The following is a 25,534-nucleotide window of genomic DNA, read 5'->3' as shown; positions in this document are numbered from 1 at the left end:
TTGGTACATATCATGTAATAGATTCCATAAACTAACAATAATCTATAAACAAAAGTGAAACAACTTCACGTTACATAAAACATGTGCGTATATACAAACAAATTTTCTTTAAAAAGGGCTTTAATTTGATGACGATGAAGAAATGTTACCGTGCAAATCTCTGTCGTCATCATTTTTCGCTGGTAAGGATGGGCCTGGCTTAAAAAAATTGTCCAACGTTGTTTGTCTTGCCTTCTTGTCTATTTCGTTTTTCAGTGATTTATAGCAGCTTATGACAGAGTTAATTTCTCGAGAAACTTTAGTGCTACGTTCGTCGTCAGGGTCGTTTTCAAGGAGGATGTTTATACCTTGTTCGAAATAGGAAAAAGCTTTCGACAAATTGTTTGATGTTGCTGTTTCGATAGAACAGGCTCTGTCTCTTCATCAACTGCTGGTTCTGCTTGTAACTGTATGAGTTCGTCATATGAATGGGGTTCCCTATCAGCTTCAAGTATGTCAAGCCCATCACCTTCGTTCACACCTTCAAAGCCGAGGTCATGTGCTAGATCCAAAATGTTTTGCCTAATTTCGGGAAGGATATTAATTTCTTCATCGGTATTTTTTACACACTCTGGCCATATTTTTTTCCAAACATTGTTCATTGTTGTTAATTTTAATTCTTTCCATGATTCACTGATGATATCAACAGCATCCTTGATAGTTGTTCCAAAATGCTTGAATTGAAGATTTATCATCGGTTTCCTTTATAAGTTGTCGGAAAGTTCGGCGTAGGTAATATGCCTTAAAAGTGGCTTATTTTATTATTATTTTACTTCTGTACAAAAGTGATTTTTGAACTAATCCTCAAAAGTAGCTTTAGTCATCCAAGCTTTTTTATTGGATCTCCATATAACGGGTAATTGATTTTTATTTAGTCCTTTAAGAGGCCTTGGATTTTTGGACAAATAGATTAAAAGTGGTTTTAGCTTAAAATCACCAGCGGCTTTTGCACCAAGTAGCAAAGTTAATCGTTCTTTAGACACTTTATAACCAGGCGCACATTTTTCGGTTTTTGAAATGTACGTACGATCAGGCATTCGCTTCCAATAAAGTCCTGTTTCATCTACATTAAACACTTGTTCAGGTTTATAACCACCTCTTTCAATAATTTCTTTTAAAATGTTGGGATATTCCTTAGATGCGGCCTCATCGGCGCTAGCTTCTTCACCTTTTATTTTCAAACTGTGCAAATTAAATCTATTTTTAAATTTTTCAAACCATCCTCGGCTTACTTAAAATGAGATATCTTCAGCAGTTTTATCGGTATCTCCATTCTTCAAATTTTCGAAAATAGTTAAAGCTTTTTCCGGGATAGTCATTTGACTCATTGGAATTCTCCGTTTGTTATTGTCCTTAATCCATATAATCAATAGTTTTTCCATTTTTTCCATAATCCAGTTTCTTTGTCGTGGTAATCTCGAGATATTTAAAGGTGCAGCCGACTGCAAATGTGCTTTAATGTCTTCTTTTTTATCGCGAATAGTTTGAATGGTAGATTTCACAGGTCCCATTGCCTTACAAATTTCAGAAATTTTCTCTCCAGCTTCTATACGACGTAATACTTCTAGTTTAGTTCCTAGCGTGACTGATTTTCGGTATCTCTTTTTAACAGTCTCCGAAGTCGATAATCGTTTCGGTGGCATTTTGTCTAAAAAATAATGAAATTATCAAATCAGTTTAAAAAAAAACACATAGATATTAAAAATTTTTAATTTGTAAAACTGCGGTTACTGAATAGTTTAAACCTTTATTTTTACATTGGAATATCTACTGTAAATCGCAGTGTCGTACGGAATTGCTAAATGTCAATATACATGTCAAAAATTTCGCGCGTATTGGAAAATACAATGTTAATTGTGTTACTGTTTATCATTATTTAACATAAAATGGATATTTTTAACCCAGACTTTCTTATTTTTGTTATTAATAACATAATCCATGTTATCAAAAAAAACTTGTTTCTATAATTTCCATTTTGTTTTATTTTGTACAATAGATTTATGTATTTTGATTTTTTAAATTTTAACCAACCTATTCTGGGCCCGTCACTGGTAGTTTCAGTTTGACGTAAAATGTGCGTTTAAAAATTTAAAAATCGGTTACTAGATATGTAAGGGTTTAATTAAGCTATTGAATGGCCGCAGCTTTACATAAATTATATACTTACTTTCCAAAAATTCCCCTAATTGTTTCCAATGTTTCCAGTTAATGTGTAATAGTCGGTAATAAAATATGTAAATAAAACACTCACAGACAAGTCTAAACCAGCCGCTTTATGAGCACAGAGTACAAACTCAGACTACAGACTGAGATGCCGAGACTGATCACTGAATACTGAATAACGGTCGTAAACAAATGGAAGTGGAAATAGGAAAGAGTGTGCATTAAAATTGCGTTTGCGCAAGAATGGCAAAATGAAGCCGTTATAGCGAAACAGTTTATGCCGTAAATCGAAACCGTGCCGTAATTGAACAGGGCCGTAATAGCGAAATGCCGTATTAAGATCGGCCGTATAGCGAGGTATGGGTGTACTAAATTTCCAACAAGTCTCAACAATAAGAACGTAAATAGAGATGGGCGCCATACCATATAGTAACGCTAGCCGTTCATGGGTTAATTGTCGATTTTCTTAAAAAGAAAAGATAACCATTACCCGTATACGCGCCAATAATGAATATAAAATTCTTAATTGTATGTCAAAAAATCTGTAATACCTATCTCTTAAAACCCAGCAAACTCAATTTTTATATCTCATTCGGTTAAAGAACAATAAATAAATCTCAGAAAACGAAGCATTTGCGGACATACATTTATATAGCAAACAGTCATTATTTTGTCATGCAGAATCACCTCCTGAAGTTTGTTGCAGTTATTTACTGACATCCTGTATATTATATACTTTGAAGCTCTTTAACTCAGAAACAGTTAATTTATAAATCTTGGGGAAAAATAAACTTTTGATTAGCGTGACCAAAGTAACCTCTCTGCAACATTTCAACCAATTTAACCAAAACACTTTTACGTTAGAACAGTGCGGAGATCCTTTGTATACCTTCAGAAAGAGACTAATTAGGTTTTTAATTATGATAAACAAAAAACTTAGATAGAAGCATAGACTTTTGGCGTATAATTAATCCAAAGGGATTAGTATTTTTAAAAACAATATTTTTAAAATCATTTTCGGTCCAGTATGTGGAAAGTATATGATAACTTGTAACGTTATAAACGTCACATATTTGTTATTTTTCTTTAACTAATTATTTTATTTTAACTTCTTTTGATTTTATCCATTTATTAACTTTACCTTCCATTTTACTATATTTATTTTATAAATAGTTGGCGCCCAATTATTCATTAAACTCTTTAATCAACTAAATATCCTACTTATTCTTTATTTTTCATTTTTAATGTTCATTTAATTTAGTTATAATTCCTTTATTCAGACCCTAGGGGAGAATCGCCTAAAACGGGGATGCAGGGTAATATGGGGACATTCAAAATTTCAGTAATAGAGTGGGGAATTGACCGCCGAACTACGCGTGTGTGTTTTTTTTTTACCTACTAACCAAATTGCAGTAAGTAGTCGAGGTGTGAGCTTATGTTTGTTTTATGTACAGTCGATCCAAGATTTTCTGTGATTTGTTTACGATTTCAAACTGCACTGTTGGTTGGTGTTAGCAAGGTACATTGAAATAATCAATTTCGGTAAGTAGACCCTTGTTTCCGCTGTCTTTAAGCTACATTTTCACATAATACTCATATAAAAATCTTAGCATTTTATCTTCGGTACGCCATATTTTTTTAATTAAGTCATAAACGGGTCAAATGGTGACGGTAAGGGTAGCTTAAAACGGGGACGTCCCCATCTTAACCTATGGAATATTTTAATGCCGATTAAGTAATTTTACTAGGTACCTAGGTAGAACTGCTTTTGACAAATTATTTAAATATAAAGGTAATATTGAAAAAGTCTAAGTCTATACAAAAATTACTTTATGCATTGAATTATCTAAATAATTATGTTTTTTTAAGATTTCAATATAGGTCGTTATACAAGAAAAAGCTACAGACAGAGTTGCTTCAAGGAATGTATGATGGTCGCCATTCAAAAAGTGTTAAAAGGCAACATGGCGACAAAAAGTGTTAAAGAAAAGCATCGAAGTTGTATGCTATTCCACAAACTACTTTGGAGAGCAAAGTAAAAGAAGCTCGAGAAAAAGGATTAAGTTCGAAAGAATCTGCAAAAAAAAGATTGGGTAGATTTAAGACTGTGTTTTACGAAGCGCAAGAAAATGAACTTGTGGGTTATATGGATTATACTATATATTTAGAAGAAAGATTGTTTGGCTTAACAGATTTAAGAAAACTAGCTTTCGATTTAGCTGTTAAAAATCACATGCCACACGTGTTTAATGAAGATAAGAAAATGGCTGGTAAATATTGGCTTTATGGCTTTAGAAGGCGGCACCCCCAATTAGCATTACGTAATCCTGAAAAAACTTCACTGGCAAGAGCAAAAGATTTTAACCGAACAGCAGTAAAGAAATTTTTTTATTTGCTTGAATCTTTATATACGCAACACAATTTATCACCCAATGATATCCACAACGTACATGAGACCGGCATTACGGCTGTACCTAACAAGCCTCCCAGAATCCTTGCTCTGCGTGATAAAAAGCAAGTGCGTTGTTTGTCCTCAGCAGAACGAGGTGTACTGGTGACCTTAAAAACCTGTATGAATGCTGCAGGGAATTTTATACCAGGGATGTTTGTAGGTCTCCGTAAGAAAGCAAATCCGCTCTTAATGGATGGTGCCCCACCAGGGTCATCTGCAGTGTATTATGAGAAAACTTTATTGTATGGTTTAAAAAGTTTGAGTTTTCTAATCCTAGACCTCAAAAACTAGTGCTGCTTATTCTTGATGGTCACAGTTCCCATACCAAAAGTTTAGAACTCCTTCATCTTGCTAGGGAAAATAACGTTATATTATTATGTTTTCCACTACACATCGATTACAACCGCTCAATGTCTCATTTATGGCACCACTTGGTAAATTTTATGCACAAAATGTTAAAAAATGGTTGCTTGATTACCCTGGCAGGGGTGTTACAATTTATCAAATTGGACAACTAGTCAATGCTGCTTTTTCAAGAGCAGCTAATGTTCAAACCGCAGCGAAGGCATTTGAAGTAACGGGAATATATCCTTTCAATAGAGATGTATTCCCTGATTACCTGTTTGCCCTGTCAGATACAACAGAACAACCAAACCACAATTCTGAGCAGCAGATGTCATGCGCCACTATTACCAACACCACAAACAATAAAACAGAACATTCTACTTTTTCAAGTGTAACTGTGCCTTCTAACGACTTCTCCTGAGCCTTATAAAGAAACTTCTCCTAAAGGAATAATAACAAGAGGAAAGGTAAAACTGTCATATTAACATCGTCACCATACAAGGTTAAACTAAAGGCCGAAGAACAGAAGCGCCAAGAGAAACAAGAAAGTAAACACAAAAAACACCTTTTCAACAAAAGTAAAAAATCTGCGACTTCCAGTGACAATCTATTAAATAAAAGAAAGACCAGAGAACCAGTCCTGTTACTGTCCAAGAAATGAAACAAAACAATGGTTTGTCTATCCAAAATAAGCGTAAAAATAAAAAGTGTCAGGCTGAAGGTTCTGATACGTCCTCTAATGAAGACGAGGAAGAAGAAGACAAAGACGCTTACATTTTTTGCAACGAGATGTACAAAAACTCTTTCGATCAGGAAGGTTGGATTTGGTGCTGCAAATGTGGTGGCTGGCACATAAAGCTTGTTCAAGCTGTGAAGATGATGATGACACTTTTATATGCAATTTTTGTTTATAGTTTGATTTTTATTTTTTAATACTGTTCATACTGTCATACTGAACCTACTGTATAATAATGTTCAATACTTCATTACATGTTTAATTAAAAAATAACCTAATATTTCCATGTACCCCATTTTACCCACCCTTTCTTGAAAAACAAGGTATTTGCACATTTTCAAAAATGTCTATTTCTGTCCTTACTTAACTACGTAATTGTGTAAAATATTTTTTTTATTACAAATTTTCATTTTATGCCACAAAATGTGATGGGCTCCCCATTGTGGGCAACTCTCCCTACTATGTTCTATTAGATGATAGAACATATATAAATTTCTACGCCTCACTTTAGTTGACAAACGTTATTTGTCAGTTGGCAACTCTGCTCTGTCATCTCACCTCTCAATGCGAAAATTCTGTAGGGGTGGAATATTAGGTCTTTTGCTTATTTAAGCGGGATCTCCAGTTCAAAATTAATTTTTAATATTAAATCTTCTCTGGATTGTTATATTTAATATTTAACCTATACTTGTTTTTTATAATTTGATTTCTTTTATTTATACATAACATCCTCTGCACATGTTTATTTTAAACTTATAATTTGTCCAATATGCAGTATCTTTAATATAATTTAACTAATTCAATAATTGTATTCATTTTACCCTTGCCAATTTACTATTTGTTATTGTATATTCTAGTTATTTTTATTCTTTAAATGTCAAAGAAATATTTTAAAGTTAATGAAGTTGTTAAAACAAGGGTAACTTTTCTAGTTTTTTTGGCCTAATTTTTATCCACCTTTTTGGGTGAAGAATTCCGCGGCATAATGGTCGACCCTGAAATATTAACTACAGCTGCTAATGGTCACCTGAAGATACAAACAACCAGTGGCGGTTCCTTCATAAGTGCACATGTGCACGTGCACACCCACAATTATTTTCATACAAACATTTATATAAATATTTAAAATTTATTATTCTATAAATAGTAATTTTAATCAACTAATTAACCGTAACTGAAATCAGAAATTACAGATCCGAGCAGCTTATAAGTAATAGGTCTTCTTCTTAAAGTGCCTATCCGTTCCGGCCGTTGGCGATCATCACGGCTATCTTCACATTGAGAGAATTTCACATTCTTTCCCCATTCTACGCAGGACCTCCACATTAGTAACTCTGTCAACCCAGGATATACGTAATAGGTAACATAACGTAAGTAATAGGTAACATTTAGTTATTTTTATTCTATTTAGACATGCGGAAACTTCACGGGTTCGAGACATGAGACACAATCTCCAGAGCACTGCTCAGCTAAAAATTAATTTTCATTGGCCCAATACCACCCCACTTCCCCGCAATAACCAAGCGTTGTAGCTGGCCTGGTGTGCACAAATCGATTGTGATCGGTGATCCTAAATCCTATTATCATTGTAACTTGTACGGACGGCAAATACACATTTAAATTTTGCGGGGTTAGTGTTGCTTATAAAGTTTCAAACAATTTAAGAATGGAGAGCGTGAATGCTAGCGTGGATTATTTAAAATCAATTAAATTTTCTTCACTATCTTTAGAAGAAAAATTAAAAATTACAAATGCCGGTTGTCCTAAACCAAATTTGTTAATTTCGAAGGTAACAAAATGCAAAAGTCGGGATTATAAACGATCGTTTAAAATTGAGATTTATGAAAAAACTGACTGGTTGTGTGGGTGTGCTACTACCAATATTCTTTACTGTTTTCCTTGTTTGCTATTTGGAGATGAGGAATCAGAATGGACAAAATATGGCATTAAAGACTTAGTTCATTTATCCGAAAAAATTAAAAAGCATCAACATTCAAAGTCACACATATCTGCTAAATTAGGTTTCAATTTATTAGGTAAACAAGATATTCGGCAACAACTAAATAGTGCATACCGATTAAATATTGCAAAACATAATGAACAAATAAAAAATAATAGGTACGTCTTATCAAAAATTATAAACTATGTCAAATTTTGTGGTGCTTTTGAACTTGCTCTCCGCGGCCATGATGAAAGAAAGGATTCAATAAAACCTGGTATATTTAGAGGTCTCATAAATGTTTCCGCCGAATTGGATTTAGCTCTCAAAGACCATTTGCAGCAATCTACTGTGTTTAAAGGAACGTCAAAAGACATTCAAAATGATTTACTCGATTGTATGCTTTCAGTGTGTCAGGCACATATCAAAAAAGAAATTGCTGCTTTAAAATTTATTTCCATTGTGAGTGATGAAACGAGTGACATTTCAAATATTTTTCAAATGATTATAGTTTATCGTTACACTTTACAAAACGGGACCCCCGTTGAAAGATTTTGGACTTTTTTAAAACCAAATAACCACGATGCTGTTTCCTTAGCTGGCTGCATAGAAGAATGTTTAAGTTGTGTTTTATTAAGTTCCAATAAGTTAATTTCTCAAAGCTATAACGGAGCAAGTGTTATGAGTGGCGTTCATGAGGGTGTGCAAAAACTCATTCAGGATAAATTTAGATATGCCAATTATATACATTGTTATGCGCATCAGTTAAATTTGTTAATGTCTCAGGCAACAAGCATAAATACTAATGTACGCATATTTTTTGCTGATTTGACCGACATTACTATTTTTTTTTTCAAATTCATCTCAGAGAGTTGCCATATTAGATGAAGTTGTGGGAAATAGGGTTCCGTCAGCATCTGCTACAAGATGGAATTTCAAAATTAGAACGGTGAACATGGTGTATGAAAATAGAGAAGCCCTAATAGAGTGAATGGAAAGAATACAATCCACCTCCAGGCAATCTGGTACCATAACAAAAGCAGGTGCACTTTTAAGGTTGTTGAATAATATTAAATTTGTATTTTGGTTGAAAGTTTTTCATCGTGTTATGCCCCACGTTGACATACTATATTCACAAATACAAAAAACTGCTACTGATTCCGTAATCGTAAAACGATGCCTGACTACATTTGAAGAAAATATACAAAAAGAAAGAGACAATATTCACACTATAAGAGAAACCGAGTTAACAGACATTGACAGTCAATCCAGGAAGAGACGGAAGAAAGATGACAGAAATTCTTATGTCTCCACTATTGTTCAAGCTAAGGAAGTTTGCGATACTATACTTTCTAAAATTAAAAGGTTTTTGTTTACAGGACATTTGGAAATAGCAAAATTATTTTCAGTGGACAATTTTGAAATATACAGCTCAAATTTTCCTACATTGACATTGGAATCAGCAATTAACAATTATCCCTTTTTAAATAAAAACAAATTAAGGACTGAATTGGAAATTGTTTATAGAAGATCTGATTTTATAGAACTTTCCGGAGCAGTTCACTTACTTAAAATTTTTGATTTCTTTTTGAAAACTTTCCTTAGAAGTACTATGGGCCAGGATCGACTAACTGCACTCGCCATGTTATCAATTGAAAAAAAAATGATTCAAGAAATTCCAAATTTTAATGAATTGGTTATTGAAGAATTTATCTCAAAAAAGACAGGCGACTTGATTTTCAATACAAAACTTGCTTGTAACATTTAAAAACTAAATTATAATTTTAAGTTTAATAAAATACATTATTTATTGTAGTTTCTTAATAATATCCTTTGATTTTTACAATTTGACGACACTCAAAAAACTTTTGCCTACGGAAATAGGGCTGAAGCGGAGGCCTATGGTGTTATCTATTTTTAAATGGTATATATAATATGTGTGCACCCCCAATACTTTACACCAGGCGCCGCCACTGCAAACAACATAACTTTCATGAAAACAATCATGAAAGCTAAATTCATTAATCAGAAACTAACCACTACATTCTACTGCGATCCTGTCCAGCTACTTGAAGAAAACATCTTAAGCCACACTTAAGTATTATTTAAAAATCTATATGTAAAGCTTATGAGCCAGATTTGTTTTGTTTAATTTTAATCTAATATTAAAATTTTCAATTTTTTATTTAATTATGTAGAATAAATAAGTTAATATCTTAGTTTATTTGTGCTAGTCAAACTCATTTTTCATTTTTACTTCTAAGATTTTCTCACACCTGAGAGACTAAGATAAAGGAGCCCTAACAATTGGCTCCCAAAGAAAGTTGTGAGTTTTATTATTTTACATTGGTTCCTAACTTTCGGAGGTAGTTACATCGTTACCCATTGGCACCCACCGTTTTTGATTTTTATTAAAAAGACCATTTTTAAGGAGTGTTATATTTTTATTATTATATATTCTATACAAATGAATGTTTAATACAATAAGTAAAACAGTGTAAAAGCATTGATAAATTTTTAAAATGGGAAAAACTGACAATAATAATTAATGTAAAATAGGACTATTGTATTAGAATAATTTTGAGGTTAAATAAATTAAAAATACAATTTCTGCAACGCAAATGGAAATAGAATAACTAAAAACAAGGTATTATTTTTCCGGTGGTCTCCTTTTAAAATTAGTTTTCCGTAATGAGGCTCTCAGAGTATCTTTTCTTAACGAGATTCAATGATAATAATATTTTAAAATACATTTTTGCCTCTTACGGAAATATAAGGTTTGGTTTATGATTGTTATACATCTTTCGCAACATTGCATTTTAATAACGTACTTATAATTTCTAATCTGAAAATAACATAACGAACTTAATGGTTTTAGTGTTCTTCATTTTCGTCTGGCTCGACTTGCATAGGAAGCGGATCGGGAACGTGTGCTGGCGGTAGAGCTGGATTTAAATGACCATTTAATTGTTGCAGAATGTTGAGTTGTTGCATGTTTGCGTTCACTGCCGCTGCTATATTCTCATGATTATTGTTGTTATTTTGATCATTCACAAGATTTCGATGATTTTCTAATGCTATCATCTTTTGTCGTTTTTCTTCCATGAGTTTATCTCTTAAAATAAAAAGAATATATTAAGTGTGTAAAAATTAGAGTGTTAGAAGTAATAGAATAATAGTGTTTGGGAAACTATCTAGATTTATTTACATATTTTACATTCAATATTTTTATTACTGTATTTTAATACGATCTTGTTTAATTATATATTCTAGCTACTTATTTACTTTAAAAGATCACAGTAATATTTATCTTATATTCAGTAAATTCTTATTTTTATCTGGCTAACACATCGTGACCTGTTTTTAAGTTCAAAGAAATTCACTTGTCATTGTTATTTTTGCTAACTACGTCACAAGCACAGAACACGCTGTAAAACATCATATTTCTGTGAACCATTTGGTTAAATTATCGTCTTTAAAAGTACATTGCAATAGCTCTGATTTATGAGGGTTCACTTGCTTCACTAACGTACGGACCACCTAAGAACGATGGTCAGAGAGTTTCTGACTATTTTATACTAAAAAAAGACACTTTAAATCGAGACAGCGTACGAAAAACATCTCCGGTTTATCGGTGACGCCTTTTTTTTGTGTCTCGGCCCTGGCGTCGCGACGCGCAGATACTGCTTTACTCCGCTTGCTACAATTAATACACCATATTTTAAAGGTAAGTATTTTTTCTTTGTACAGATAACAGCAATGAGTCAAGCCAGCTATTTTTCGGGATATTTAAATTAATTTCTTATTTATTCACAATTAAAAAATATTGAATTTTTCTTCGTTATTATGATAATCATTTAACCAGCGACTTCTATAAGTTTTACACAATATAAATAGTATAGCATTGCTATTATTAGAATATTAGTAAAGCAAGGTTAGTGTCTTCCCGTCACCGGATACAGGCTGAAAGGTTAATTCTCAAAATCAAGATCAAAAATTCACTGGTCGAATTGCAACCAATTATCTTATTGTAGATTTTTCTGCGCTTTACATGCATTGGGGAAGAAGCAAACATTTTTCATACAATTTGATGCTCTGTTTTAATATGTTCAAACTAGAATTAACTCTAGATATGGCGATTATATTAGATAGAAGGTGGCATTCCTCTACGATCCCGGTAGAGGATAGTCTGATACAGGGACTGGTGACGCTGCATTATGATAACCGCCGACGTCCCCTTTTCCTGTCATAAGGAAGTCAGGTTCTTATACGCTTTCCTGTTTTTTCCCAAACTATCCCCACCTACTATCATTTTCCAAACCAGATAGAATCGGGGCTTTTCAAAATTAGTTTATAAAGTCTAATTGTTAGATTATATATTTTATTTTCTTTAATCATTATTACCTAAGAATAACTTTTAGCGAGCCCCATACATTTAGATTGAATCAAGAATAAAAAAGATACGACTTTGCTAGGTCCATATAATCTTTATTTTTCCACGAAGACCCAATATAAAGTATTTTATTTTAATAAAATTTATATATCGGTTTTAGATATATCAGAAAACATAGGTTGTCACTTTTTATTAATTTTTTTTTCTAAATTTGTTAACTACTAAAAATTTTAACTTTAGTACCAAACCAAATTTAGTTAGTTAAACTTATACAAATGACTTTGGAGGGTTCCAATGCCATGGAGAGAATAGATAAAGAAGGCATTTTATATTTAAAATGGACTAAGGCAAGGTGATGGAAGCTTTTATCATAAAACTAGATATGAACGGCTGTATTAATATAAGATCTGCTCAAATATGCGCATATGCGGATGATGTTGCCATAAAAAGCCGCAATTAGGGTATTAACCGAATTGAATCATGAAGCATTTGGTCTAAATATAATTGAAAGAAAAAAAATACATGCAGTGAACAAAGCAATAAATTAAATGCATTTGAAATGTGGATGCACCCCCACTTGGTCATCTGGTCAATACTATCAAAATTAGAAAGGCGTCATATCTATGACACAATGCGCCTTAGGAAATTTAAGCAGCTCCAGGTAATATTAGAAGGCAAGATTAAAGGTAAAAGGGGCATAGGAAGAAAGAAAAAAATCTTGGCTACGAAACATTAGAAATTGGACCCACACGTCGAATCGACATGAGAATCTGAAGATAGACATTCATACCTCCACGAATATGCCTCCACCTTTCACTACCTAGGCTCAATAATAAATGACGGCAACGATGTTAGTCAACAACTACAAGCACAGATGCTTAGCAGTTATAAGTGCTTTTATGCATACAAAGAATTAATGAAAAGTAAATTACTGAATCGTGAATCTAAGCTTAGAATCTACAAAACGGTAATTAGACCAGTGGTCAGATATGGATGTAAAACGTTGACCATTTCAACCACCAATGTAAATCAATTGAGAATATTTGAGCGCAAAACTAAACAGGCTTGGCCACTTTGAAAGAATGCGAGATAATCGAGCTGCAAAGGTAATCCAGAGATGGAAACTCCAAGCAAATAGGACAAGAGGAAGACCCCGTAAAAGGTGGATAGACGATGAAGGAAAGTATCTGACAGAACAGAACGGAAGAACGTTGTTAAGCAGGTCAAGATCTACAAAGGGTTGTAGTGCCATTATAAGAAGAAGAAGAAGACCAACCAAAATTTAGGGGTGTGCGGATCTTGATTTTTTTAAAGTTGGTTGCAATGCCTAGAGATTGAAGACGCGCAAATGTTTATAAACTAAGCCAATTTGATCGGAAATGGATAGTTGGCCTTATAGAAGACGGACTTTCTTTACGGGAAATTGCGAATAGTGTTTACAGAAGTTTGAAATATGTCATCAGGTATAACGTCAAAAAAACCTAACACGAAGATCCAGTGGCACAAGATTGCATTGAAAAACAACAAAGTACCAAGATCGTCGTATTAAAATCTTTCTAAGAGACACTACCAGGTATATTACAAATTAACGGATTGCAGAACATGGAAGACCAATTGGGATGCTAACAATTTATCGTCGAATTGGCAGTTTACACTGGGTGTGCTACCTCTTATATCTGAACCATCGATGTAATCGTCTTGACTGGTACAGAGAATAACTGACTTAAAACCAGGAATGTAATCGGGTTGTCTTTAGTGATAAACTTTAATACTGTTTAGGAATAAATGATGGCCAAGCCATTTTATCCTCTACCTTTAGACGCTCCAACATCTAATTTTTCCCCCTAGAGATCCCCAAATTTATTTTCAATTTAAGACATTCTTACTTTAGAGCATTATCCTCAAACTTTAAAAGCACTTCGGGAAGAGTTAATTAGAGTAAAGAACGAAATATCCCAGGAGAATATCACCATCTAAAGTGAGAAAAGGTGCCTATAAGAGTGTGTTGTGTGAATCAACATAATAATAATTAATATACATCCATGTTTTTTTACAAAGAGCCGAAAAAACCGTAAAAGGTTATTTCGGGTGTTTAAGGGTTGCAATATACAGTTGTGGTAATCTAAAAAACTGCATCTAGTACGTATAATTAATGTCCGCAATAACGGAAATGTCAAATATACGTTTACTTTTTTATTAGTAATAATTCTTGTTATATTAGCAAAAAAACAGAATAAAGAAAATTATATTTCAAGTTAAAAAAAAAAAGATAACTTTTACTGCTGAACCTAAAATTCAAATTATTAAATAACGTTATTCTGGAATTAGTGCCAACAATGTAATTGGTAGGTTTTGTTTTAATTCGAAGGACCTGTACCAACAAAATCAACAATTCACATTATTTTTAAATTTAAAAAACTGGTTGTTAAAAATTGTAGAAAACGCACGGATACTAATCAAGATAAAAATCAACCAGCTGCTGTAATTAATGAAGAACGGGAACAGCGTGAAACTGCCGTACTCTAGCTGAAATTAATTTTCCTTGTAATCGCACCCTAATTTCAAGATTCTAGTGCTAGATCTGTACGAAATATTTTAAAAAGGAACAAGCACCATTGCTACAAATTGCAAAAAACTCTAAGCAAGGTTTAGATATCTGGGAATAGACATAACTAGTTAATGAGATTTTGAAAACGAAGTACGACAACAAAGCTTAAAAGCAAGTAAAGCGGCGGGATCTCTTAATGACACAATCAGAAAAAACAAACACCTAAGACAAGACACAAAAACAATAATCTATAAAGCAGCAATTATACCTATATTAACATACACTGCGGAGACAAGACCTGACACATTTAAAACGAGACGACTACTAGAAACAACAGAGATGAAAACTTCGACGAATATCAGAGAAAAGTCTGTTGGATGGGGAGAGAAGCGAAAACATAAGGAGAGCTTGCAATATAGAAGACATAAATGGATGGGTCGGACATCGGTCGGATGGGAATGGATGAGTGGAACGGACATAGTAGAATGGCAGAGGATAGGATAGTACGAATAGCACGAGATAAGTCACCAAATTTACGAAGAAGTATTGGCAGACCAAGAAAAAGATGGTGCGGTAATTTAAACAATTTAGGAGGCTAATATTGAAGAAGAAACAGACTTTATAGTCTACATACAAGAAAGAAGAAGAAAAAGAAGAATAAAGCATAATAACCAAAGTCAATTATACAATAGATTGGACTACTGCTTGGCTGAACGTGGCGGATTTTTTTAAATATTTAATTTAAAATACTTTTAATTAAAATTATAAATTTACTACGGATGAGTGACTGATATAAATATAACAGAGTAGTTGTATCAGCCCCACAATTTGTTGTATTATAAGGAAGTTTAAAACAAAGATGCAAAAAGCAACAGGTCCAGATGAAATTAATATAGAAGCAATAAAACTACTAGACGAGGAGAATATCGAAATCTTGGTAAAGCTGTTCAATAGAATTTATGATACTGGTTACATTCCGCGAGAATGGCTGCACTCATCATTTGTGATTATCCCAAAAACAGCTAATGCCACAAAATGCAATGAACACCGCTTCATTGCAACATCAGTTTAATGAGTCACTTGCTGAAACTCTTCCTTAGGATATTACACTCAAGAATGTACAAGATACTAGAAGAACTTAGCGGGTCAACACAATTCGGTTTTAAGGGAGGACTAGGAACAAGAGAGGCAATTTTATGTTTGAACACCTTAATACAAAAGTGTTTAGATCAACGAAAAGATGTCTACCTCACCTTCATCGACTACGAGAAGGCATTTGACAATGTTAAACATGATATCATGATGGAACTACTACATAGGGCCAACATTGACCAGAAGGAGATCAGAATTATTCAGAATCTATACTGGAACCAAATGGCAAAGGTGAGGATTGATCAAGACCAATATACGGATGAATTTGAAATCCGGAAAGGTGTCCGCCAAGGCTGCATACTCTCTCCGATGCTTTTTAATTTATATGTTGAAAATATATTTGCGGAAGCGTTAGAAGACACGGAATTAGCATTAAGGTGAACGGCATACCAATTAGCAACCTACGCTATGCGGACGACACAGTAATTATAACTGATAATTTGGAAGATCAATAGTTATTACTTGATAGGGTGAATAGCATAGGTAAAAAATATGGCCTCAAAATCAACATTTTGAAAACGAAATATATGGTCATTAGCAGAAACCCTCCAGAAAACCCGATAATATGCATAGGTGACGATCGCATAAAACGTGTGAAAACTTTTAAATACCTTGGCACCACAATCAATGACCAATCGGATCTACAACAAGAGATAAAAACCCGAATACAAATAGCAAGACAAGCTTTTGTGAAATGCAGACCGCTCCTATGTAATCAAAACCTAAATTTCGAAATACGCTACAGAATGGTCAAGTGCTACATATGGTCCATCTTGCTTTATGGCATGGAAACGTGGACTTTGAAAAAAACATCTATCAACAAACTTGAAGCATTTGAAATGTGGTCATTGAGAAGAATGATGCGCATACCTTGGGTGGATAGAGTTCGAAACGATGACGTCCTTAAGAGAGCCGGCGTGGAAAGAGAACTCTTTGAATTAATTAAAAAACGCAAGATTGGTTACCTTGGGCACATATTGAGAGGAGCAAAATCTGAAATACCACAGTTAATCCTACAAGGGAAGATCGAAGGTAGGAGAGGAGCCGGCCGCAAACAATTATCCTGGTTAAGGAATATTAAAGAATGGACAGGAATACACAATACAGGCGAGCTGTGTCACGCCGCCAAGAACAGAATTCTAGTAATGAGATAGTCGCCTACGCACTTTGGTGTATGGCATGTTAAGAAGAAGAAGGAAGTTTATTTTTGGCTGACAGGATAAGGCTATTTTTTAATATAATCTGTCCATTTCAAGTGACTGTCGAATCTAGATCTAGAAATTCTTTCGATCGTAGAAATTCTGTTGGATCTACTTGTTTTATATTAATATTATTTAGAATTAGGGTAAGTTTGCTATTGTTTTTATTTTTATTTAAGATAATAAAAGTCTTTTTACTGGAAAAATCAAGACTACTTTTTTGGGACCATATTTCCAGTTTGTCCAGTCAAGAAATACAAGCACGGATTCTTAGCGGTAATAAGTGCTTTTATGCATACAAAGACTTAATGAAAAGTAAGTTACTGAATCGTGAGTCTAAGCTGAAAATCTACAAAACAGTAATTAGACCAGTGGTCACATATGGATGTGAAACGTGGACCCTCTCAACCACTGATGAAAAGCAACTGAGAATATTTGAGCGCAAAATACTAAGGAAGATATTTGGATCAACCCAATGCAGCGATAGTCCGTGGAGAATTAAAATGAACCACGAGCTGGATGAACTAATGCAGAGCGCAGATATTGTCAGATTTGTAAAATCACAAAGACTAAACTGGCTTGGTCACCTTGAAAGAATGCCAGATAATCGAGCTGTAAAAGTAGTCCAGAGATGGAAGCCCCAAGGAAACAGAACAAGAGGAAGGCCCCGTAAAAGATGGATAGACGACGTAGAGAGGGATCTTAAAACCATGAACATCAGGCAGTCGCGAAGGAAAGTATCCGACAGGGCAGAATGGAAGAACATTGTATAGCAGGCCAAGACTCACAAAGGGTTGTAGCGCCATTAGAAGAAGAAGAAGATTTCCAGTTTGTAAAGAAATTACTTAGGGATTTCAGTAAACTATTCGTCAGCATATAAATTTGCTTCTAATGGTAACTTTATTTCTTGTACAAAATTATAGATAGCTAACACGAAAATTGTAGGGCGTAACGTGGCACCGTATCAAATTCCGTTTTGTAAATGTTCAGTGTTTGAATTAATACCATTAACGTGGACTTAAAATTTCTTATTACTCATAAAATTGTTAACAAAGACTAGAGAGTTTCCTTGTATGTCGCAGCTAATCATTATTTTTAGAATGCGATGTCACCATGCCGTATCAAAGGCTTTATTTACATCGGAAAAGATGACTTCTGCAAATTGTTTCAACTGTATTGAAAGTTTTATCGTTTGTTCGTTTGTTTATTTTGCTAGCCTGTATAATTGTACAAAATATGTTTAAAAGCTTTTAAAAGACCCGGCAAAGCACCGGGTCCTGATCAAATTCCAGTTGAACTGTTAAAAGCCTTAGATGACGGTAATATAAAGAGACTCACCCGAATTCTCAACCGCATATATGTAGAGGGCAACATCCCGGAAGAATGGCTTTAATCGATATTTTTACCTCTACCAAAAAACAACAATCCCAAATCATGTAATGACTATAGATTGATAATGTGCCAACCTTTAAAGATTCTCTTGAAAATTGTTCAAAACCGAATTTATAAGAAATGTGAGGAGCAGATAGATGAAACTCAGTTTGGCTTCAGAGGAGGCATGGGTACAAGAGAAGCATTATTTGCTTTGACGGTACTCTTGCAGAAATGTCGGGAATATAACAAGAGTGCATATGTATGCTTCATAGACTTTAGGAAGGTGCAGCATATGAAGTTAATAGATGAATTAAAAAACATCAATTTAGACAAAAAAGACATTGAGTTTATTAAGGCTATATACTGGAACCAGAAAGCAGTAGTAAAGGTGAACGATATAGAAACAAATAATATACCGATTGCGAGAGGGGTTAGGCAAGGATGCGTCTTGTCTCCGATGCTTTTCAACGTGTACTCACAGGTCATATTCAGAAAAGCCTTATGGGAAAGAAAAGAGGGAATAAGAATTAGTGGAGAAATCATAAACACCATGAGATTTGCAGATGACACGGTAATTATGGCTGAGAGTATAGAAGAACTACAAACTTTACTAGATGCAATAAATAGTGAATGCATTCAAATGGGACTTGACATCAACACAGATAAGACCAAATTTATGATAGTATCAAGGAGTCCAATAAATAATGAACAACTAACTCTTGGTGGACAGCAAATAGAGAGAGTGACAAAATATAAATATCTGGGAGCTTACATGCTACGTTCTTCCAGTGTTACTGTATGGAGTTGAAGCCTGGACACTGACGCAAGCCACTGAAAAACGAATCGAAGCCTTCGAGATGTGGATATACAGAAGGATACTAAAAATATCTTATGTGGACCATGTCACCAACGTTGAGGTCCTACAGCGCATGACAAAAGAAAAAGAAGTGCTTAATTTAATTAAACAACGCAAGCTTGAGTACCTCGGCCACGTGATGCGGAACGAAGAAAAATATCGAATTCTTCAACTTGTTATGCAGGGTAAAGTATTTGGCAGAAGAGGACCGGGACGCCGTCGTATCTCGTGGTTGAAAAATCTCCGACAATGGTTTGGGATAACCTCAGCGGAGCTGTTTCGCAGAGCAGTTAACAAAACCATGATAGCCTTGATGATCGCCAACATCCGGACCGGATAAGGCACTGAAGAAGGGAGCTTACATCAACACAGAATTAGATCCAGACCAAGAGATCCGGGTACGAATAGAAATGGCAAGGGCAGCGTTCTTAAAATTCAAACAATTGTTCTGTGACAAAAATCTGAATACTGCGCTGAGACTGAGGTTTGTTGAATGTTACGTCTGGTCGCAACTATTGTAAGGGGTAGAAACATGGACACTAAAAGCGCGAATAGTTAAAAAGATTGAAGACTTTGAACTTTGGATATACCGGAGAATGTTGAGAATTCCATGGACTGCCAGGGTCACCAATGAGGTGACAATATTTAAGAAATAATAAATATAGTCTTCTGCAGGTCATCATGCAGGGTAGAGTCGATGGCAAAAAGGGAATAGGTAGAAAGAGGAAGTCATGGCTGCGAAATATTCGAGACTGGACAAACATGACAAACTATGCCGTCCCCATTAACTTCCGTTAATGGGGACGGCATAGGAAGAAGAAGATGTTTAAATTATAATAATTTGTAACAGCTGTTTGGATTTCTATGGCACTTAGTATATATTGGAGGTAAACCGTTTTTAAAAAAATAAGTCTTATGACCCTAAGAAATTGTTAAAAACGTTTGACTAAATTCGATTCAGTATTACTAAAATTAGATGTATACGCTTACCTATGTTTGTGTATATAGTCATGAACGTTTGGTAATCCATCAATAACACAGGCTGATAAGGCAGATCTATAGATATTCATATCGGTAGCTTCATACCATTCATTCGTTTTATCATCGTAACATTCGACATGATAGATTGTTGTTACTCCTGCAAGACATACTTAATACATTATTTAAATGAGTAAAAAAAAATATAACTAAATATAAACAAATGGAACAAAAGTCTGAAGTACAACTGAATAAGTCCCTCCAGTGGCATTCCAAGCGCCAGTTTAAAGATTTATCAGGAAGTGAAAAAAACATTTTTCGCGATAAAAAGTAAGTTAATATATTAAATATTATAACAATATTATTGTAAACCTTTTTATAAAACGTCACTAGTAAAAACTTTAAGTTAGACAAAGTAGTAATACAAAAATAGTAAATTTTTAATTGCAACAACGTTCTAATCGACAGTCGCTTAGAACATTGTTGTAACTTTTTACGGGAATAATGGCAGTTGAAACGTTATTAAATGAAATAATCAACACGTTTATATGTTAAAAAGTAACTTTATTTTACAAAAAATACATATCATTATACAAAGTAATACCTGTCAAAGATATGAAAATAATACAATTTGAAAAGTTAAAATAAAACAGAATATATCAATAAAAAAAATAACTTCGACAGACCGGCCCTGGCAAGGTACGGTTAAGTTGTACTGATAGCGTACTCCTAGTTTTTAATAAAAACAAGTGGTTTTATTAAATAGTTTTTTAAAATTAAAGTGTTTATCTACTAGATACTACTACGTAAGTCATCTATACGTAATTATTATTTTATTATTGTGAAAAGAAAACGTCAAATAATAAATATACACTACCGTACAATCATTTTGTGAGGTTAGCTGCTTTAAGTAGCTTATAGTAGCATGCGATTGGTTTTTCATTTACCAGAGTCGGAGTAAGGCCTTCGCCACCGCAGCTTAAAATGACTTCACACAATGTAAACACACCTTCCGATCTAACCACTCCAGTAAATCAACGTTTGAATATCACAAACAGTTATGCTTCAGCCGCTTCACATTCTTTTCCGAGTAAGAACCAAGCAATTGTATTTAGTTGTATCGATAATGCTAAACTGCAGGATTATCTCATTCCTTTGGGTGCAATCATCAACCCAAAAAATATTATTGTTTCATCTAGATTATCTCATAATAGAATCTGCATGTATTTGGCAAACAAAACCGTAGTAGATAACTTCATGACACAACATGGCTCTATAGAAGTACTCGGCGAAGTTGTAACAGCACGAAGACTTGTCTCTCCAGCAGAAAGACTAGTCTTGTCTGGAGTCTGCCCATCAATTCCTCATCAAGTATTAGTTGAAGAATTACAGAATATCGGTTTAAAGCTTATTTCCCCAATAACATTTCTGAAAATTAGCTCGACTCTTCCCGAATATAGTAACATATTGAGCTTTCGGAGGCAAGTTTATGACATCACCATATAACATCACCAATTCCAGATTCTATTCTAATAAATTTCGACCAAACACCTTACCGCATATTTTTGTCTCAAGGTACACTCACCTGCTTTATTTGCAAAAATACAGGACACATATCATCCCAATGCAAAACCAGTTCAGTAACGGAATCAACTCATATTGAGTCAAACAATGAAGTACCAAATCAAACAGCTTCAACAAGTATACTACACAAGGTACCAAACACCCAGCAGTCATCAAGTTATCCATTATCAAATCCGAGCATATCACCTGCACCTACAAATATCCACAACAAAGAAACTACTAATACTCCTACTCATAGCAACACTTTTAATCAACCTCATTCAGCGGCAATACCGTTTTCACAAACTTCGGAAGAATATTTTCCAATCTATCAGCTCCTTTTCCATTAGATACAACTGCAGAAAATTCTAATAAAACTGATACATCACCACAATTTCTTGAAACAATTAATTCAGTACCTCCAGTACTTCCAAATGTAATAAAGCCACATCATCTAAGTGAAAACTCTAATAGCAATTGCGAAAACGCAAGTTCTTCCATAAAACGCAGTATTGGTGAGATCGACACGCCTCCCTCAGATTCAGCAATTTCATTAGAAAATCTGTTTGCAAAACCCAAACTCTCTAAACCAAAAAAACCGCGCTCATCTAAAGTTCAATCTACACGGGAAACTCTTGAAAATTTCATTGATAATCATACCCCACCATTCGTTTTAAATTTCCACCAATTGTCCTTACTGATTGATAATGTCCAAGGCTCCCCCGACACTATTAGCGTCGTTAAAGAATTTACAACAACTGATATGGTTGGTTTACTCCGTCTTTTACAAAGTAGCTATCAATATGCAAATGATAGATCTACAAAAAGCAAGTTTACAAAACTTCAAAAGAAACTATACACCCACTTAGGGAAAGAGATTTCTGACTTAGATAGTGACTCTTCTGTAGACAATCTAGACAATCGTTCAGTATCATCTAACTCCGAATCTGTTAACAACATTCAACTCGATACTTCAATGGAACATTGATGGATTCTTCCATCGTCTCCCTATGCTACAGCTTCTTTTATCTGAATATTCTCTAGATATTATTTGTCTACAGGAGACAAACTTAAAGACCAATCAGTTGTACAATTCAAAAAAATTTTACTTGATTCCGCAAAGACCGTACAGATGCAAGTCGTGCAAGCGGTGGTGTAGCAATACTAGTAAACAAATCCATCGACGCGATATAAATTCCAATAGTCAGTGATTTGGAGGCCGTTGCTATCAGAATCATATCTACCAGTTTAGTATCTATTTGCAATGTTTACCTTCCTTGTGACAAACAAGTAAGTTCTGATAGCCTTTGCAGGTTATTAGAGCAACTGCCACGTCTCTCTACATTCATTAAAACACATTTTTCCGAAACATCCTTTTGAAAAGTTGCTAAAATACCAGCTTTCCCAAGCTCATGAACATGGAAGAAGCGTCCAGTTTTTATGGGTTCCCTCACACGTCGCAATAACAGGAAATGAGGAAGCCGACAGGATTGCACGAGAGGCAATTTTAAGTGATTTGTCGGAGCCGATAGACAAGTGTGTTTCCAGTGACTTAAAAGCTTATTTTAAAAATAAAGTGTTGTGTTTGTGGCGAAATGAGTGGTCTCAAACTAATTCCAATTTAAATAAAATCAAAAATAATGTGTCTCAGTGGTCTCCATCGTCGCGCAATAGACGAGAACAAATTGCGGTTGCGCGTTTACGTCTAGGACATATCAGATTAACGCACTCCTACCTCTTCACAAAGAAAAATCCACCTATATGTGATCAGTGTAACGTCCGATTAACAGTCGAACACTTTTTAACAATTTGTAGTAAATATGACCAAGAAAGATAGCGCTACAAGATCCCAAACACTCTACCACAGGCTCTAGGTCAAAACTGTTCCTGTGACAATATAGTGAATTATCTCAGATCCATAAATATTTTGTATAATCTATAGGTGTTTAACTTTGTTATTTATATTTTGTTCCGTCGCTAATAACCTTTTGGTGGATGCGACATCTTTTTCTAATAAAAAAAAAACAACTTCCTTTTAAGTATTTTAGCTTAGTCTAGTCCTGGTCATAAACAGATATATTTTCATAAAATTCCCTGAATTAATCAGTAACATATGGCATCATTGACATAAGATTCTTCTTTTTCTCCCTTTTTATTAAAAGTTGTCCTTCATAAACTCTGCGAAATGTTGCTACTTTTACTGGAGGAAGATTGATGTTCCTTCTTCTTGCTGCTTTCTTTGCAAGGCAGTAACGGCAGTTGTACGTATTTCGGCCTAATAGGCCTCATCAGAACAGCTTTCGCAATCGCTCTGAAAGTGAAATAAATCTTTTCTGTCTTAGGAAGCAACTCTAACATGGCTTCGTATAGACGCAATGTAGCGACATCTGATAATAAAATCGTAGACTAATTTTCGAAACCAAATTGAGAATTTCGCTTTAATTTGTGCCTTCTAAGAATTACAAGGCAAAACAGACGTTGATAAAGATATTATGAGAGACATGGGGAATCTAAAAATTGCATTTCACAACATATCTCCTCAACTAAGCAAAATTCTTAGCGAATTGGTTTCTAGTACTCGTACTAGAGTATATCGAAATAAAAAGGAAAACACAGTTAAGATTTGAAATCAAATCTGTTATTCAGTACAGAACGAAGTTGAATCTTGGACACTCCCTAAAGCGATGGAGAAAAAACTTGAAGCCTTCGAGATGTGGCTATACAGAAGAATCCCTAAGGATATCGTAGATGGACAAGATAACCAACGAGACTGTACTACGAAGAATGGGGAAAGAGTTAAAAGGAGAAAGTTAGAATATCTTGGGCATATAATGAGAAACGGCATTAAATGCAAATTACTGAAAATAATCCTACAAGGCAAAGTATTCGAAAAGCGTTCGATTTCGAATTGGGTGAAGAAGAATATCTAGGTTAAAAAATCCGAGGAAATAGTTCTCGACAACAACAACTAATATATTTAAAGCATCAGTTAATAAAATAATTATAGCGAGAATGATCGCCAATATTCGAAACGAATAGGCACCAAAAGAAGAAGAATTCAGTACAGAAAGAAGTAGCGCTAGATATTAATTGCATCTACACAGTTCTGGATTGCAATAAGTACCAAAATCTATAATATTTTGAAAGTAAAAATAAAAATTGAAAAATCTTACCATTGAAACCACCAATAGCGAATATCATATCGTCGATTACCTCAATGGCAAAGTTGCTTCTAGGATTATACATATCAGGTATGGGTGACCAATTGTTTGATAATGGATTAAATTTTTCTCCACTGCACATTCTAGATATGCCATTAAAACCTCCAATCACATATACTGAGCCATGATAAGCAATACAACTTACTCCAGAACGTCGTGATCGCATTGGACTTATTAATGACCATTGGTTTAATTCAGGATCATACACTTCTGCCGAATGCATGCATTCTTGGCCATTAAAGCCACCAGTTATATAAATTTTGCCTAAAATATATACATTTGGTTAACATTAAACAAAATAAAGTTTGCGTTAAACAAAATTAGTTCTGACCCCCTTATCGAACAGTTGGTTTAGGTGTAAATTGGTCCTCATGAGTTGAAATAGTTTTATAATTTTTATCCCACCACCTAAAATGTAAATGCGAAGCCAAATAGTTACCATATCGGGATAGTATTATGAGTTTTTTTTTTTCCTGATTTTTTCCTTATGGTTGGTTTACTATGGAATCACTAACAGAAGAATTTTACTGTCATCATTGCATTTGGTTGTCTTTTTAAGACGAATTACATGATATG

General features: G+C 34.2%; 2 protein-coding genes across 5 annotated transcripts in view; one reads left to right on the top strand and one right to left on the bottom strand.

The window, feature by feature from the left end:
- The first annotated feature begins 4,348 nt into the window (after window positions 1–4,348).
- On the top strand, window positions 4,349–4,945 carry LOC140442485 (uncharacterized). Its single transcript, XM_072533553.1, has one exon. The coding sequence runs from the start codon at window positions 4,349–4,351 to the stop codon at window positions 4,943–4,945; it is 597 nt and encodes a 198-aa protein (XP_072389654.1).
- A 5,158-nt stretch (window positions 4,946–10,103) lies between these two features.
- Window positions 10,104–25,534, bottom strand: part of klhl10 (kelch-like protein 10) — a 31,549-nt gene continuing 16,118 nt past the window's right edge. For 2 of the 4 annotated variants that reach the window (XM_072532749.1, XM_072532752.1), the window contains exons 5-7: window positions 24,911–25,222; window positions 20,187–20,346; window positions 10,104–10,789 (exon numbers count right to left, since the gene is read on the bottom strand). In XM_072532749.1, coding sequence (XP_072388850.1) covers window positions 10,549–10,789; window positions 20,187–20,346; window positions 24,911–25,222 — 713 coding nt within the window. In that variant the 3' untranslated portion in view covers window positions 10,104–10,548. The remainder of the gene's footprint in view (window positions 10,790–20,186; window positions 20,347–24,910; window positions 25,223–25,534) is intronic. The other 2 variants (XM_072532750.1, XM_072532753.1) reach the window with 1 other exon arrangement.

This window comes from Diabrotica undecimpunctata, chromosome 5 (genome assembly GCF_040954645.1).
Source record: "Diabrotica undecimpunctata isolate CICGRU chromosome 5, icDiaUnde3, whole genome shotgun sequence".
In the NCBI taxonomy this organism is placed as follows: Eukaryota; Metazoa; Arthropoda; class Insecta; order Coleoptera; family Chrysomelidae; genus Diabrotica; species Diabrotica undecimpunctata.
Note: the sequence above shows the minus strand (reverse complement) of the source record. Positions and strands in the feature narration are given on the sequence as shown.

What these genes read in the sequence shown, in the direction of transcription:
- LOC140442485 (XM_072533553.1), top strand. Translation starts at nt 4,349, where the DNA reads ATGGATTATACTATATATTTAGAAGAAAGATTGTTTGGCTTAACAGAT.